Raw genomic sequence first — 16,332 nt, 5'->3', positions numbered from 1 at the left:
GAACCTTAAGTAAAAAAATAAAATGAGTTTTACTCACCTGTGGCTTCTACCAGCCCCCTGCAGCAGTCCTGTGCCCTTGCAGCCACTCAATAATCCTCTGGTCCCCCGCTGCCAGCTAGTTTCGTTTTTGCCGACAGGCCCGTCAGGACTGGCCACGCGTAGCTTTTTCCGCATTCCCGACTGTAATTAGCGCTATTGCGGAGCGCAACACGTACAAAAATACGCGTTGCCGCATTACGAACGCATAGATATGCAGCAACGCGTATTTTTGTACGCGTTGTGGCCCGCAATAGCACTAATTACAGTCGGGAATGCGTAAAAAACTACACGTGGCCAGTCCTGACGGGCCTGTCGGCAAAAACGAAACTAGCTGGCAGTGGGGGACCAGAGGATTAGTGAGTGGCTGCGAGGGCACGGAACAGCTGCATGGTGAGCCCCAGGTGAGTAAAACTCATTTTATTTTTCTGGCTTAAGTGTCCCTTTAATGCTAAGTACACACTTTGCGATTTTCTGGCAGATCGATTATTTCCAACTTGTCCGATCTGTTTTCTGACCTTCTATCGGGAATCGAACGAAATCAGGTCGGACATCTGGAAAAAAAAAATCGATCTAACAATAAATCTGCCAGAAAATCTCAAAGTGTGTAGTGTACCCAGCACACAGAAATCCATCAGTAATTGACCGCCAGGGAGGTTAAACTCTGCAGTCCTTGCCTGGATCATACTGAAACATAATAAGGGTTGCTGAAGTAAATTAACAGCTACGGGAGGATTCACAAATTTACTAACAATAATTTCATGCTGACAATTTGTGGGTTTGCAGTTTGCAAAGCGGCTTCCCATGGAAATTTAGTGAAGAATCCTAGCATTACAGGTCTGTTGCATTAACATTATAAATTATTATTATTGATTTATAAAGTGCCAACATATTCTGTGGCACTGTACAAAGTAAGAAACAAACATGGGGTACACCATAATACAGACAATGGTGTACACCAATATACAAAATACAGAATTGGAGACAAAATACAGAATGTCAGTAAAAAAAGTAACATGATGAATACAATGTATAATGAATTCCAAGACATAAAAGGGGGAGAGAGTCTGCCCTTGCGAGCTTACAATCTAAATCATGATTGCACACAACCCGGTCAGTCAAACTTACAGACTGACCTTATTGGGTGGAAAAGCTTCACTCCATTCCAGTGATGGCTAACCTTGGCACTCCAGCTGTGACAAAACTACAAATCCCATCATGCCTCTTCCTCCCCAAGTTATGCTTAGAGCTGTCAGAGTATTGCAATGCCTCATGGGACTTGTAGTTCCACTACAGCTGGAGTGCCAAGGTTAGCCATCACTGCTCTATTCTGTTTATGGAGCTGCAAAAGTTATCACATGGCATTTTAAAGCAAATCTGTAGCCACACAAAAAAAAAAAAAAAAAACTGCAGCCATGCACACAGGCCCTAAATGACTGTATGGGATAGTCCTTATGGGATTTACCTTAATCTGTGCAGTAAACCACCGATTCTTTGCCTGGTCATAGAGGTAGAGATCATTGAAGAAATCCCCTTCAATACTCTCCTCTTCCTCCTCATCGTTGACACCCCCAAAGAGGACACTGCGGTTATTGATGCCGACTGCCATGGCGAAACCTGTGCGGGGGTTGGGCTTCACACCGGATGGACTCAGTCTAGTCCACATCCATTTATCTGAAAGAATTTAAAGTCAGCCTGTGAAAAAATCCCCCCCCCCCAACTGAAACTAAATTAAAGCGGACCTGAACTCAGAACGTCCTTCTCTGCTCTATAAGATACACACCAGCATAATAGCCTGTAAACAAAAACATTTCTTTGTTACAGCTAACACAAATCCTAAAATAAATCTGCACAGTTTCTACTTCCTGATTAATGGAACCAGACATAGTTAACATCCTGTGCTTTCAAGTGAGCTTATCTGCCATCTCTGCCATGGCAGTCAGCTGACACTGCTGAGGGATCAAATTACAAATTGTGATTAAACACAAATAAGAGGGCTTTAAACAGGCTAACTCTCTAAAATACATACAGGGTGCATATCTCTAGGTTTTACTTCTGTTGTGTGCAAGAGTTCAGGTCCACTTTAACAAACAACTACATTTAATTGAACAAATATAGGCAAAAGCAACAATACATTACATTTTGATCAATTATGCAACTAAAATGCATTACAGTGGAATCTTGGTGTAAAGTGTGCCAGAGCTCGTATAAATAAAAAGATTTGTACATACCTGGGGCTTCCTCCAGCCCCATACGCTCCGATCGCTCCCACGCTGCCATCCTCAGTTTTCTGCAGCGCCGGTACCGGGTCCCCACACTTCCGTCAGTCAGAGCCAGTCTACGCAGGAGAAGTGCGCTCTTTGCGTATCTCTCCAGCAGCTGCTGGTTCTGGAGAGATACGTAGAGGGCGCACTTCTCTTACGTCAGACTATTCTATTGCCTTTAAAAATAATACATTTATGTTTGAATCTATAATCAAATAATCTGTCTCTCTAGTGATCTACCGGCTCACTCAAATATACAACTTTGCCAACTGGCTAGTGCGTTTACTACTTTTACAACTTAGATCTTTAGGTACATTTTTCTTTAAAAAGGTGTGAATTACAAGGTTATATGTACTGCATACCCCATACAGAAACATTTCACAGAGATCCCCCTTTCATAGTGGCATTTTATACAACTTCCTGCTAATCTTACCTCACCCAGATGGCATTTGACTGAAAATTATAGACTTTCATGAAAATGCCTGGCTACTGGATCACTTCCTCTTTTAGTCTATAAAATAAATGGTTTAATAAATAGGTCCTCGTTAAAAGATATTGGGCTCAATTCTGGTAGTGTTTAGTAAATAATTACCTCATGGAATTGGGTTTACCTCATGAGGGAAATCAACTTTTGAATTCTGGTAGTTTAAGTTTTACCTCATGTAATTTCATGAGGTAATTCATGCGGTAATTTTCTACTAAAAATGTGTGGTATTTAGTAGTGAAATACCTCACACTTGAATTCTGAAGAGAAATAAGGGGCGTGTTTGCAGGTCTTTTACCTCACATAATTAGACCTACCTCTACCACATGATAAATGCAGTGCTGTGACAGAATTGTGATATCAGTCACATAACATGGAACCTCTTCAGCTTGTTCTGTGTTCAGGGCCCCCATATTTTGCTGAAATAAGTAAAAGTTATCTGACCAACAATCCCCCCCAGCCCCAGCTTCCATTTTGTTTTAAAAAAAGAAGACATGCTCCAAACCCTGTACAATCCTTCATCTGCCGCGCCCCCCCCCCCCCCCCCAACATTGCCAATTGGGAAGAAAAAAAAAAGAAAAAATGCTCCAACCCACAGCCTCTATTTAAAATAAAAAAAAAAATTAAGTAAAACTGCGGCAAACACTGATTTCTCCCCCCCCCTCCTCCTCTGGTTAAAAGTGCTCCGAGGCACCCCCCCCCAGCACCTCTAAAAGTAAAAGTACTCACACCCCCAGTCTCTAAAAGTGCTGACCCCTCCCCCGGCCTCTAAAAGTGCTCCGACCCACCCCTCCCCCAGCCTCTAAAAGTGCTCCTCCCCCCCCCCCCCCCCCCCCAGCCTCTAAAGGTAAATGAGCTGGATTTTTTTTTCTTTTCTTGTAATTTTCTTGTAATGGATGCCTATAAATTTACTTTTCATAGGTTGCTACATAATCAAATACACCTTCCCTCCTCCTCCAAAAAAAAAAAAAAATCATCTTCCAAAAACTATCCTAACTTATGGAAGACAAAGACTATTACTTATTTGCTGCAGGCTTACCACTGAAATACCTCATGTTTTACTTCACTCTATGCATTTACCTCATGTTTTACCTCATGTTCTGAAATGGAGAAAAATATTTCAGAATTGATAAAAGAAGAGGAAAATACCTCACGAGGTATTTTACCTACCAAAAAATATTTACCTTACAGAGCTACCAGAATTGAGCCCCACTCTTTTCTATTGGTGAAAAGGTTTGAAGATAAAAAAGGTCTTTAATTACGGATGAAAATGTAACGCCCTCAAGAAGGTGATAATATGAAGCTGTGACCGTCTGATATACTGCGGAACACACAGTGCTGGGACCTGACCCCCTTCTGCAACAACCCCCCACCCCCTCGAGCAGTTTTATTCTTTCATTAATAAAACTGTTGCCTCTTTGAAGCTTTTTTTTTTTTAATCTTTTTATTCTGAAGCGTCTAAGTGCCTCCTAAAGCCTAATCACCCATGTCGATCCATATGCTCCCTGTAAAATCTGTCGGCCCTGCGGGATATGTGTTTATTCAGACGAAACGGCCACAACCGCGCATTGAGATGTTATCTTACTAAGAGGCGGATTTAACCCATGGAAGGAATCCTATTCCTTTCTAAAATGTCTTCTCTATTTTTATCGGTTTCACAGAAGTTCACAGAGAGCTCACTCACTTGCAACCAACTTGAGAACGGAGTATTATTATTATTATGTATTTATATAGCACTGACATCTTCTGCAGGACTTTACAGATCACAGTCATGTCAGAATCAGAATCAGTTTATTCGCCGAGTACGCTGTAGACGTACCCGGAATTGGTTGTGGTACACATAGCAAAGGCAGGAGAGCGTGAGACCTTTAAGTCATTCAATAGTTTCAAGAGACAGAGCATTCAGTAATTCAAGAGACAGACGTACATGCATTGGTGAGATTAAAAAGTAAAAACATATACATATTACAGCATACATGCCAGGCACTGAGAAAGAGTACATTAGTCCAGGTTTAGGGTGCCTGGGGAGCCAGGTAGTCCGTGATCAAAAACTATAGGGGCCCAGTTGGGCAAGTGTTCAGCAGGAGAACAGCTTGAGGAAAAAAGGTGTTCCTGCGCCTTGTAGTTCTGGTGTGGATTGTTCTGAAACGGCGGCCTAATGGGAGTGGCTCAAAGAAGCGACTGCCTGGGTGGGAGGGATCTTGAGCGATCTTGCAGGCTCTTTTCCTCGCTCTGGTGGTGTGGATGAGGTCAAGGGGGGGCAGGGGCGTGCCGATGATCTTTTCTGCAGCGCTTATTACTCTTTGTAGTTTATACTTGTCACTAGCTGTTGCCCCTGCATACCAGACAATAATGGAGGAGCACAGGACTGTCCTCAGAGAAGCTCACAATACAATTCCTACCATAGTCATAAGTCCATCATAGTCTAGGGCCAATTTTAGAGGGAAGCCAATCAACTTATTTGTATGTTTTTGGGATGTGGGGGAAACCGCAGTGCCTGGAGAAAACCCACGCAGACATGGGGAGAACATTACAAGTTCCATGCAGTTAGTGCCCTGGCTGGGATTCAAACCCGAGTCCTCTCCACTACACCACAGTGCTCCTTTGTCTTTTAAGGTGCCCATTAATGGTACAATTTTAGCAAACGATCAACGGTCCGATCCAATAATTATGATTGGATTGGAAAGTTCTGATGAACACAAACGATCATATTATCGATCATACTGTTCAATCCTATTCAAGTGAACGATTAATGATTTACGATTGTTTCCTTCCGATCCCAATTATCGGCTCAGAAGGCAGATCATTAGCTGAAATAGCTGTTACTGGGCACCTGAAAGTGTACCAGAGATGGTACGCTGGCCATTATTTATACTTACCTGGGGCTTCCTCCAGCCCCATGAGCCCTGGGGCTTCCCCCGCCGTCCTCCTCGGGTCCCCCGTTCTGGCGATAGGATTCCCGGTAATCCGCTCAGTTGCCACCAGTCGTTGCCTTCTGCGCATGCGTGGCTCAGCCGCATGCGTGCCCCCGCCGTGCTCCAGTCCCCTGAAACAGTGTGTGCCTGTGCAGTACTACTGGAGGAAGCCCCAGGCAAGTATAAATTATGGCTAGGAAACCATCTTTGGTACACTTTAACAAAAGTTTGTATCTTCCAGAAAATATTAACTGCAAATTTTAACATCATTCAGTGCTCCTATGTAATTATCACTCGGATTCATGCTAATTTCATAGAATCTATACCCATGTATGCTCTTTAGATTTTCCTCGACCGAAATGGCAGCTTTCTTTCTTGCAGTGGTCTTATCATGACTCCCCCCTCTTCATATAACAGAACACACTGTGAGGCCGTAAAGTGGACCTGAACTCAGAACGTCCTCTCTGCTCTAAAAGATACACAACAGCATAAGAATCTTTAAAGAAAAACAATTTTCTTACAGATGATACAAATCCTGCAATAAATCTGCAGTGTGTCGACTTCCTGCTTTCATGGAAGCAGACATAGGGTTAAAGTGGACCCAACTTAAAGAGACTCTGAAGCGAGAATAAATCTCGCTTCAGAGCTCATACTTAGCAGGGGCACGTGTGCCCCTGCTAAACCGCCGGTATCGCGCCGCTAAACGGGAGTCCCTTCACCCCCAAACCCACCCCTCCAAGACTTGGTCGTAGTCTTGGTCGTAAATATTCCCTTCCTGGTTGGGGCAGGGCTAACGGCTGCAGCCCTGCCTCCAGTCGCGTCTATCAGACGCGCATCGCCGCCTCTCCCCTGCCCCTCTCAGTGAAGGAAGACTGAGAGGGGCGGGGGAGAGGCGGAGATACGCGTCTGACAGACGCGCGTGGGGCAGGGCTGCGGCGGTTAGCCCTGCCCCAACCAGGAAGCGCTCCCCCGCTTTACGGAGGCGATTTGGGGGATCAGGGACCCCCGTTAAGCCGCGGGATAGCGGCGTTTTAGCAGGGGCACACATGCCCCTGCTAACTATGAGGTCTGAAGCGAGATTCATTCTCGCTTCAGACTCTCTTTAAAAATACAAGATTTCAGAAATAAAATCTATTTTCTAAATTATAATAATAAATAGCAGCCCTTTTTCAGCTGCATGATGACAAATATAAAATATTTTACATTCTTTGGAGGAACCCCTCCCTTCCGTTCATATTGCCGGGACAGAATCCGGCAGACTGGTGGAGTATGTGGTGTCCAGCAATGGAGGAATTGCTAATGGCTGCCATCTGTATAACCCTAGTTATGGAAAGAGAAGGGTGAAAGGCATGCACTGAAATGCTCATAGGCTTGAAGGAGTGTGTATTTATCTTTGTATGTGTCAGAGTGGTGCAACTAGATATTTTGAATTAAAAAAATTGTTTGGTTTGGGTCCGCTTTAACATCCTGTGTTTAAAAATTAGCAGCTCTGCGGAGACAGCCAGCTGATACAGCTGAGAGATCAAATTACAGTTGTGATTAGTCATAGATGAGGGGGACTAAGACTGGCTAAACTCTCTAAATACATACAGGGTGCATTTCTCTACATTTTCCTTCTGTCCTGTGCAAGAGTTCAGAGATTTTTTTTTTTTTTAATTCAACTGAGAAATCTGGGGGTGACAGGACTGGAACGCAGGGACTGTGAGAGGAGCGGAGAAGGCTCTATAGGACCCAGAGCCTTCCCTCTCCTTAAATATCAGGTAACTTATCTAACTCTTTCAGGCAGAAAAAGAAAAAAAGGAACACAGCATAGTTATTAGTGTGCTAGGCACTGTACATACCCATGTCTATCTCATCATGTCACTTCGGGTATCCTTTAAGTGTTAAAATACAGTAAAACTATATTAACATTGGGGAAGCCATGGAACCCAGTCTTTAAAGGGACTCAGAGACGAGTCTTAAGCTAGTTTTTTTTTTTACTTACCTGGGGCTTCCTCCACCCCATAAGCACAGATACGTCCCTTGCCATCCTCCTGCTCGCTCTCATTCAGCCCAGTGTTGCCAACTCTTCCCTTTAATTACTGACACATATGAATTATACAGGTTTTATGGCTAGGTAGATGCAGTTAAGGCACTGATTATGTGCAAATGGCCCCAGAACCTGTATAACTTAATATGTCAGTAATTGAAGGGATGAGTTGGCAACACTGATTCAGCCCTTGGTGAACCTCCGGTAACGGACTCAGTCGAAGCCAGTCAGGGTCTTCTGCGCAATGTGCAGTAGAGCCAGAGTGATGTCATTGAGCCTGTTACCGGGGCTCACCACGGCTGAACGGGCGATCGTAGGAGGACGGCGAGGGACGTATCTGTGTTTATGAGCTGGAGGAAAACCCGGGTAAGTAAAATAACTAGCTTAAGATTCGTCTCTGAGTCTCTTTAAGCACAGCCTACAAACAGCCTAAGAAGTTGGCCTCACCACTGTGAGTACTGTCAGCGATTTCTGCCGATTGGTTGAGACTGGATGACAGGATGAAAATTGGACATACCGTAGAGGTCATGCCAGCTATGACATGTCCATTACAAGAGAAGTGTGCCTTCTACGTATCTCTCCTGCACATGGGGCTGGGGGAAGCCCCAGGTATGACAACTTTTAGTTGATCTCGTATCTGGTACACTTTAAACTCAGAACATGAACTAAATAGCCTTTTTAAGTAGATTCTGAGCAATGGAAAACAGATATTCAAAAATGAGTTGCAGTATCTGATGTAACTAGATAGAAACTTTTATTTAAACGATTTTACCACAAGTCTGAAAGATAGGAGGGGGCATCCTGCAGTCTGTTAGACACTCCTATTCACAATTATAGAAGGTAGGATTACAAAACCTGTCCATAAATCACATGATCAATACTGTAGGATACAAAAAACAACCTTAGTGCACAATGTATTTCTACCAGTATGCAACTTTTATCATGAAATTTCAAACAGGTGTATAGATAAAATAATGTACTTATGTACTTTAATCCTTTTATTAAAGTGGACCTGAACTCTTGCACAGAACAGAAGTAAAACATTGAGAAATGCACCCTGTATGCATTTAGAGAGTTTGGCCTGTCTAATTCCCCCTCTTCTGTGACTAATTACAACTGGAATTTGATTGCTCAGCTGTGTCAGCTGGCTGCCTCCGCAGAGCACCTTATTTGTAAACACAGGATGTTAACCTTATGTCTGCTTCCATGAAAACAGGAAGTAGATACACTTCAGATTTATTGCAGGATTTGTATCAGCTGTAACAAAGAAATGTTTTTCTGTAAAGGTTACTTTGCTGTTGTGTATCTTTTAGAGCAGAGAGGAAGTTCTGAGTTCAGGACCACTAATACAGTAACTTTATACTGCCAGGGAAGAAAAAACAATGTTGCTGTGGCTCACCAGTTATGACTGCACCCCAAGGGCTGCAAGTCTATAGCAGTGAGCACGAGACGATTCTCTGGAGATGTATGCACCCTGCACCCCCCGGGGGACCACCCTCACTTATTGTCTCCCAAGCTGCAGCATGTCACAGCGTTCCCTGCTGGCACCTCTAATTACTGGCTGGCAAAGCTGGCATCAAGCAGTTTGCCTCCTGATGGTTATTGTGTGGGCTGCGTGAACACAGCACCCGCCCACTGGTGAAATGACACAGTGCCACTTGCAGAGGGCGAGAGTCGGTTATGTAACACTACAGAAAAGGAAGAACGTTTGCCATGTTGTCTCAGCTAGAAACTAAACCCGAGGGACACATGCAGAACCTACAACTACTACTGCAGGGACCCCAACACAACAAACAGGGCAGCAGCTATTGTACAACTATTACTGCTGGACCCCAACACAACAAACAGGGCAGCAGCTACTGTACAACTACTACTGCAGGGACACCAACACAACAAACAGGGCAGCAGCTACTGTACAACTACTACTGCAGGGACACCAACACAACAAACAGGGCAGCAGCTACTGTACAACTACTACTGCAGGGACACCAACACAACAAACAGGGCAGCAGCTACTGTACAACTGCTACTGCAGGGACACCAACACAACAAACAGGGCAGCAGCTACTGTACAACTACTACTGCAGGGACACCAACACAACAAACCGGGCAGCAGCTACTGTGCAACTGCTACTGCAGGGACACCAACACAACAAATAGGACAGCAGCTACTGTACAACTACTACTGCAGGGACACCAACACAACAAACAGGACAGCAGCTACTGTACAACTACTACTGCAGGGACACCAACACAACAAACAGGGCAGCAGCTACTGTACAACTGCTACTGCAGGGACACCAAATTTGCGTCCATCACTATTTATAAGCTTATAATTTTAAATAATATAATAACATATTCTCTTGACATGCATATTTAAAAAGTTCAGACCCTTGGGTAACTATTTATGTTGTTTTTGTTTTTTTTAATTGTATTTTTTATTTTTAATAAAAAAGTGTATGTGGGTAATTTTTGGTGTGGGAGGGAAACTTAATTTTAAATGTAAAATAATATTTTTTTTTTATTAAAAATGTATGTTGGTGCAGTTTACTATTTGGCCACAAGATGGCCACAGTGAAAAAAGTCCTGGATGCGAACGATCTCGCATCCAGGAACTAAAATGCTGGGGAGATGTTTCCTGGGGGCAGAAATACCGCGCTCTCTGGAGAGAAAGCGTCGGTATTTCTGCGGGGAAGATAGATCGGTGAATGGGAATTATATTCCCATTCACTGATCGGGGGGCTAGCGGCGGGCAGCGGGAGCGCGCGCGCACCAGCCGGCGGCAGCAGCAGTGCCTATCTGGACGAGGAAGCTCGTCCAGATAGACCGAACTGGTTAAGATATCCCACAGTTTTATTTTCTATTAAAAAAAACAAACAAACAAACAAAAAAACGTCAAAAAGTAGTTTTATCTCTTCTTAATGACAAAGTCTGTCCCAAGTCTCAGAGAGCTAAAACATATGACCTACTGACCTTTACTTATCCCTTGCAGTCAGAAACCATTCTCTGCCAGGAAAGAGTTTTATGGCTTTAATACCTTAATCAGTGAGAGTTTAACTCTTTCAGGCAGAAAAAGAAACACAGCCTAGTTACTTGTATGCTTGGCACTGTACATACACATGTCTGTCTCATCATGTCACTTAAAGGACACCTGAAGTGAGAGGTGTATGGAAGCTGACATACTGTATCTATTTTCTGTTCAGCAATACCAGTTGTCTATCTTGCAGATCCCTTTCCTCTAATACTTTAAAGGGAACCAGAGGCCCCAGGAAAAAGATTCTATACATACCTGGGGCTTCCTCCAGCCCCATACGCACGGATTGCTCCCACGCGCCGTCCTTTGCTGCCTGGATCCGCCGGTACCGGGTCCCGTCATGGCCGCCAGACGCGGCCAATTGTCCGGTATCACACGGGGCTCCCTCCATATAAGTACGCGTGAGGCTGCCTACTGCGCAGCCGCATGCGTATGGGTATGGAGGGAGCCCCCGTGATGCGGACAATTGGCCGCGTCCGCTGGAAGTGACGGGACCCGGTACCGCCGATCCAGGAAGCGGAGGACGGCGGCGTGGGAGCGATCCAGGCTTATGGGGCTGGAAGAAGCCCCAGGTATGTATAAAAGCTTTTTCTTTTTTTTTGTACGTTCCTCTCTGGTTCCCTTTAAGCCATAGACCCTGAACAAGCATGCAGCAGATCAGGTGTTTCTGACAGTATTGTCAGATTTGTTAAACAACTACAGATACATATTTTGGGATACATATTTTCAATATTTCAGTTTGATCACTAGATGGCGCTGTCACGTACGTTACATGCGTCCATACGCATTCCATTTATTTGACCATGTGCACTTCCATAATAGGAATGCGTACTTTTGTACGCGTTCACTTTTTTGGCCACTATAGGCCATCTTAGATACGGAAGCCGACAGAGTGATGGAGGCGGTAGCGTGGCTATGCTACCTTTGGGCGTTTTCCTCTCTTGGACCTGTATAAATAGGGCAGCATTACAACTACCCAGTAGCTTAGAAAAATCCACGCTATAGGTGGCGAATCGCGATAGCGGCGGTGGGGACCCGTGGAGACATCACACTGGTAGGATCTGATTCACTACTTGCTGACCTCATTACACGTTTCTGCCTCTCATTCCTATATGGTCACTACGCGATTACCTCTGGCGGAACTGGTGGAATTATAAAGTGCTAGTGACAAACATGTTCATCCTCAAACATCATATACATAGCACTAAGCGTGCATAATACTGTTGTGACACATACAATGGCATGAGATCATAATATTATATATATATGATCTCATGCCATTGTATGTGTCCCAACAGTATTATGCACGCTTAGTGCTATGTATATGATGTTTGTGGATGAACATGTTTGTCACTAGCACTTTATAATTCCACCAGTTCTCCGATACTGTGGGTTTATATATTCCCCCACCAAGTTTTAATAGTTTTTAATGTTTGTAATTTCAATAAAGGATGATATTCTATATTTTGATAATTGTTGTTCTGGTGTGGTTATTTTGAGGTCATGGCTTTTGTTTTTGGTATACTATTGTCAGATTTGACAAAATTAGCAGCATTCTTGTTTCTGGTGTGATTCAGACACTATTGCAGCCAAATGGACCAGTAGGATGGCCAGGCAACTGCTATTGTTTTAAAGGAAATAAATATGGCAGCCTCCATATACCTCTCACTTTAGTGCACTTCCGCAATCAATGGGGGGCCAGCGCTGGATCAGGAGTGCGGAGGAGGACGAGGGACGCCTCATTACTATCCAGAGGTTTCCCCTCTCTTCCACCACAGGTACTCTTTTAGGTACACTTTAAAGGGGAACTGAAGAGAGAGGTATATGGAGGCTGCCATGTTTATTTCCTTTTAAGCAATACCAGTTGCCTGGCAGCCCTGATGATCCTCTGCCTCTAATACTATTAGCCATAGCCCCTGAACAAGCATGCAGCAGATCAGGTGTTTCAGACTTTAAAGTCAGATCTGACAAGACTAGCTGCATGCATGTTTCTGGTGTTATTCAGATACTACTGCAGAGAAATAGATCAGCAAGGCTGCCAGGCAACTGGTATTGATTAAAAGGAAATATGGCAGCCTCCATATACCTCTTACTTCAGTTCCCCTTTAAGTCTCTAGCAAGCAATAACATACTCAGAATCATTTTAACTGGACTTTTTCGTCATCTTTGTTGTACTTGTTCAATTGCAAAGTGTTGAAAAGTTATTTTAAAACAGAAGATGAAAAATGATCTCTTAGGAGAAAAGTTGACGTGAATTGAATATGGGCCTTTGTCTCTCTTTTGCCAGCCTCTCATGTGATTCGCACGTCCCTGCCACGCTGCACAGACAGTGAAGGACACCATTTATCATTCGCACTCTCTTTGCATATTTTTAATATACTGTCACTAGCTTATTCACAAGCTTCTTCTGCCTGATGTGGTCCTTTCTGTGCTATCCCTACCTTTACAATGCTTGTCTATCTCCCTCCATCTCCCCCAAAGCATGAAACATGTCACAGGAACAAGAGTGCCTGCTGGCCTACAACTTATACTTAGCTCCTGATGCACACTTACAGGGTTAATCCACGGTGGACATACACTTGAATCTGCTAGACATGTGGCACATATCTCTATCACATTCTGAAGCCAGGTGTGGGAGGATACTGGAACACAAGGAGGAAACCTACACACAGGGGAAGAACATTCACATTTCGCACAGTTAGGGCCTGATTCACTATTCGGTGCTAACCTAGTTAGCACGCACCAAGCCGGCTAACTAGGGTGCTAAGTACGCACCAAGCCGAATAAGATTGCGTGCAAAGTACCACGCGCAAAGGCCGGTGCCCGCGAAAACTGCGCACCCTATACACCTCTAAGATCGCGTTGGATGCGCCCTAAACGTCACATGGGTGCAACATTTAGGGCGCATCCAATGCGACATTATAGGCGCATAGGGTGCGCCGTTTTCGTTTCGCGCGCACCGGACTTTGCACGTGGTAGTTTGCTAATTAGCGTGCGCTTAGTTTCTTTAGGCGTGATAAGGGGCTTTTCACAAGTGTGCTAACAGTTAGCACCGCTTTGTGAATCAAGCCCTCAGTGTGATGGCTGGGATTTAATCCTGGAAGTTTTGCCCTTGGAGGTAGGAGTATTAACCATTTAGCCTCTGTGCTGTCTGATGCATTCTTAATCACATATAAAGCATATAACGCAATAAAAAAAAAGTGTACCCAAGGTGACATGTGACCTGATGAGATAGACATGTGTATGTACAGTGCCTAGCACACAAATAGCTATAGAACCAAAGGAGAACAAATGGTTGTCACTACAGCGGTATGACATGCATAAATCAGCTTCAGAGACATGCAGATTGCACAGGAGGACTACAAACACCCCTCTTCTCTGGAACCTCCTCAGCGTGCTCAAGCAAAAGCATCAAGTGGCAAGCAAACAGAAGAAAGCAGGAAAGATGGCACTGCTGCAAGTGTTCGGTTTATTAAAGCATGGATAAAGTGCAGACGTGCAACATCTTGCAAAAATAGCATGGAAAAACACATACCCTGGCGCTTCTACGGAGGCAGCCTCCGTAGAAGCGCTATCCAGCGCGAAACGGCCTACAGGAATCCTGTGCCCAGCACCCACCACCACCTACGCTTCCTCTCACCAGGGTATGTGTTTTTCCACACAAATAGCTATCCTGTATTTCATTTCCTGCCCAAAACAGTTAAACATCAGGTATGCAAGTGGCAGTTCCTCTCCATTTGGGACCTAGTGGGACTATAGCGTAATCATCACTGATAAGAAAATTACAGCCATACAACTCTTTCCTGGCTGTCATTAGCTTCTGAGTGCAGGGGGTAGATAAAAAAGTCAATAGTTCATATATTTTAGCATCTGGGACACTGAAAGACTGCATCAGTTATATGAGAGAATCCAGTATTAAAGCATACCTGAGATGGGGATAAGGGCCAGATTTATACTTACCTGGGGCTTCCTCCAGCCCCATGAGGCCCGTGAGCTCCCTTGCTGTCCTCTCTGGTGGCTCCGTTCAATTGTAAAAGCTCCCGTTATTCTGGCCAGTCATTGGCTCTTGCACATGCAGGGCCAGGCCAAACTCCAGCCGCCCAGTCGCAGAACGCTCCCAGGCACGGCATGTGTGGCCAACTAGAATACCAGAAGCTTTCACAATTGAACGGAGCAACCAGAGAGGACAGCAATGGAGCCCATGGACCTCATAGGGCTGGAGAAAGTATAAATTATGCCATTACCACCATTTCAGGGTCACTTTAAATATACTTTATTTAACTGATACACGGAGATTAAAACTGTGGGATTCATTTTGAGGAGTAGTAGGAGAGTTACAATTGTTTATCTCATCAGTTTATTTGCACCTTGGGTTTCCTTTAAGACTTTATATTCCTGCCACGTCATATGTAAAATCCCTGCAGAGTAAAACTCACCTGCACCCTCCAGCTTCAGAAGGAACATGTCTGTGTGGACGGTACCTTTATCTACATCCTTCTTTACTCTCTGTGGAAAAAAACATTATAATAATAAGCCACTGACTAACAGACTGAAGTGAAGTATATGGAATATTAATATCTATGCAGTATATGAGGTTGTCTCGTAGTCTCCCCTCTGAGTACAGAACATGGTAGCTGCCAACAGCAGTAGCGTACCTACTGGGAGAGCAACAGACATGGCCAGGGAGAGCCCATCTAACCCAAGCTCAGTCTAGTGTAGTATATAGATCAGTTTATGGTCGTAAGAAAGGAAAGTATGAGAAGTGGATACTCACAAGGTTGGGTTACAGAACCAAGCAACCATTGGTAAGGGCATGTGGGTAAGCAGCGGCAGTGGCTGGATAGTGTACTGGTTAAGAGCTCTTCCTGTTCAGTAAGCCAGCAGCTATTCAGTAAGGAGACAGTAAGGCAAGACTCCCTAACATTGCTACTGCCTATAGGGTGAACCCTAGCGGCATTGAGTCCACCAGGAGAAAAGCGCAATATACAGTGCTGTCCATAATTATTCATACCCCTTGCAAATTTTCACTTAAAGTTACTTTTATTCAACCAGCAAGTTATTTTTTGATGGGAAATGATATAGGTGTCTCCCAAAAGATAAGACTATGTACAAGAGGCATTATTGTGGAAAAAAAAAACATTTTTCAGCTTTTATTTACATTTGAGCAAAAAGTGTCCAGTCCAAAATTATTCATACCTTTCACAAACTGACACAGTCTGGGGGAAAATCCAAAGTTCTATACCATTCCAAATAGTCCAAGCTGTTCTAAAGCAGCCTAATTACCCTGATTGGGAACAGATGTTTTAATCAACTCAACAGGTGAAATACAGCAGCTCTCTGCAGTTGGTTTGTGGACAGTCATGGCTAAGACCAAGGAGCTCAGTGGGGACCTGTGGCTGCACATTGTGGCTGCTCACAAGTCAGGAAAGGGCTACAAGGCCATTTCTAAATGTTTTCAAGGCTTAATGGCTACAGTGCAAAGTATTATTAAAAAATACAAGATGTTCTGCGCTGTGGAAAATCTCAGAGTACGTGGTCAAAAGCCAAAAGTGACACCTGTGCTGGCCAAG

The 16,332-nt window shown here is 44.1% G+C and overlaps 1 protein-coding gene across 1 annotated transcript in view; it reads right to left on the bottom strand.

Annotated features, from left to right (window-relative positions):
* Window positions 1-16,332, bottom strand: part of KLHDC4 (kelch domain containing 4) — a 117,927-nt gene that overhangs the window by 6,550 nt on the left and 95,045 nt on the right. Inside the window, 2 exon segments of the mRNA XM_068261817.1 lie at window positions 1,502-1,710; window positions 15,199-15,268. Coding sequence (XP_068117918.1) covers window positions 1,502-1,710; window positions 15,199-15,268 — 279 coding nt within the window.

This window comes from Hyperolius riggenbachi, chromosome 11 (genome assembly GCF_040937935.1).
Source record: "Hyperolius riggenbachi isolate aHypRig1 chromosome 11, aHypRig1.pri, whole genome shotgun sequence".
Lineage (NCBI taxonomy): Eukaryota > Metazoa > Chordata > Amphibia > Anura > Hyperoliidae > Hyperolius > Hyperolius riggenbachi.
This window is presented reverse-complemented; position numbering and strand designations above follow the sequence as displayed.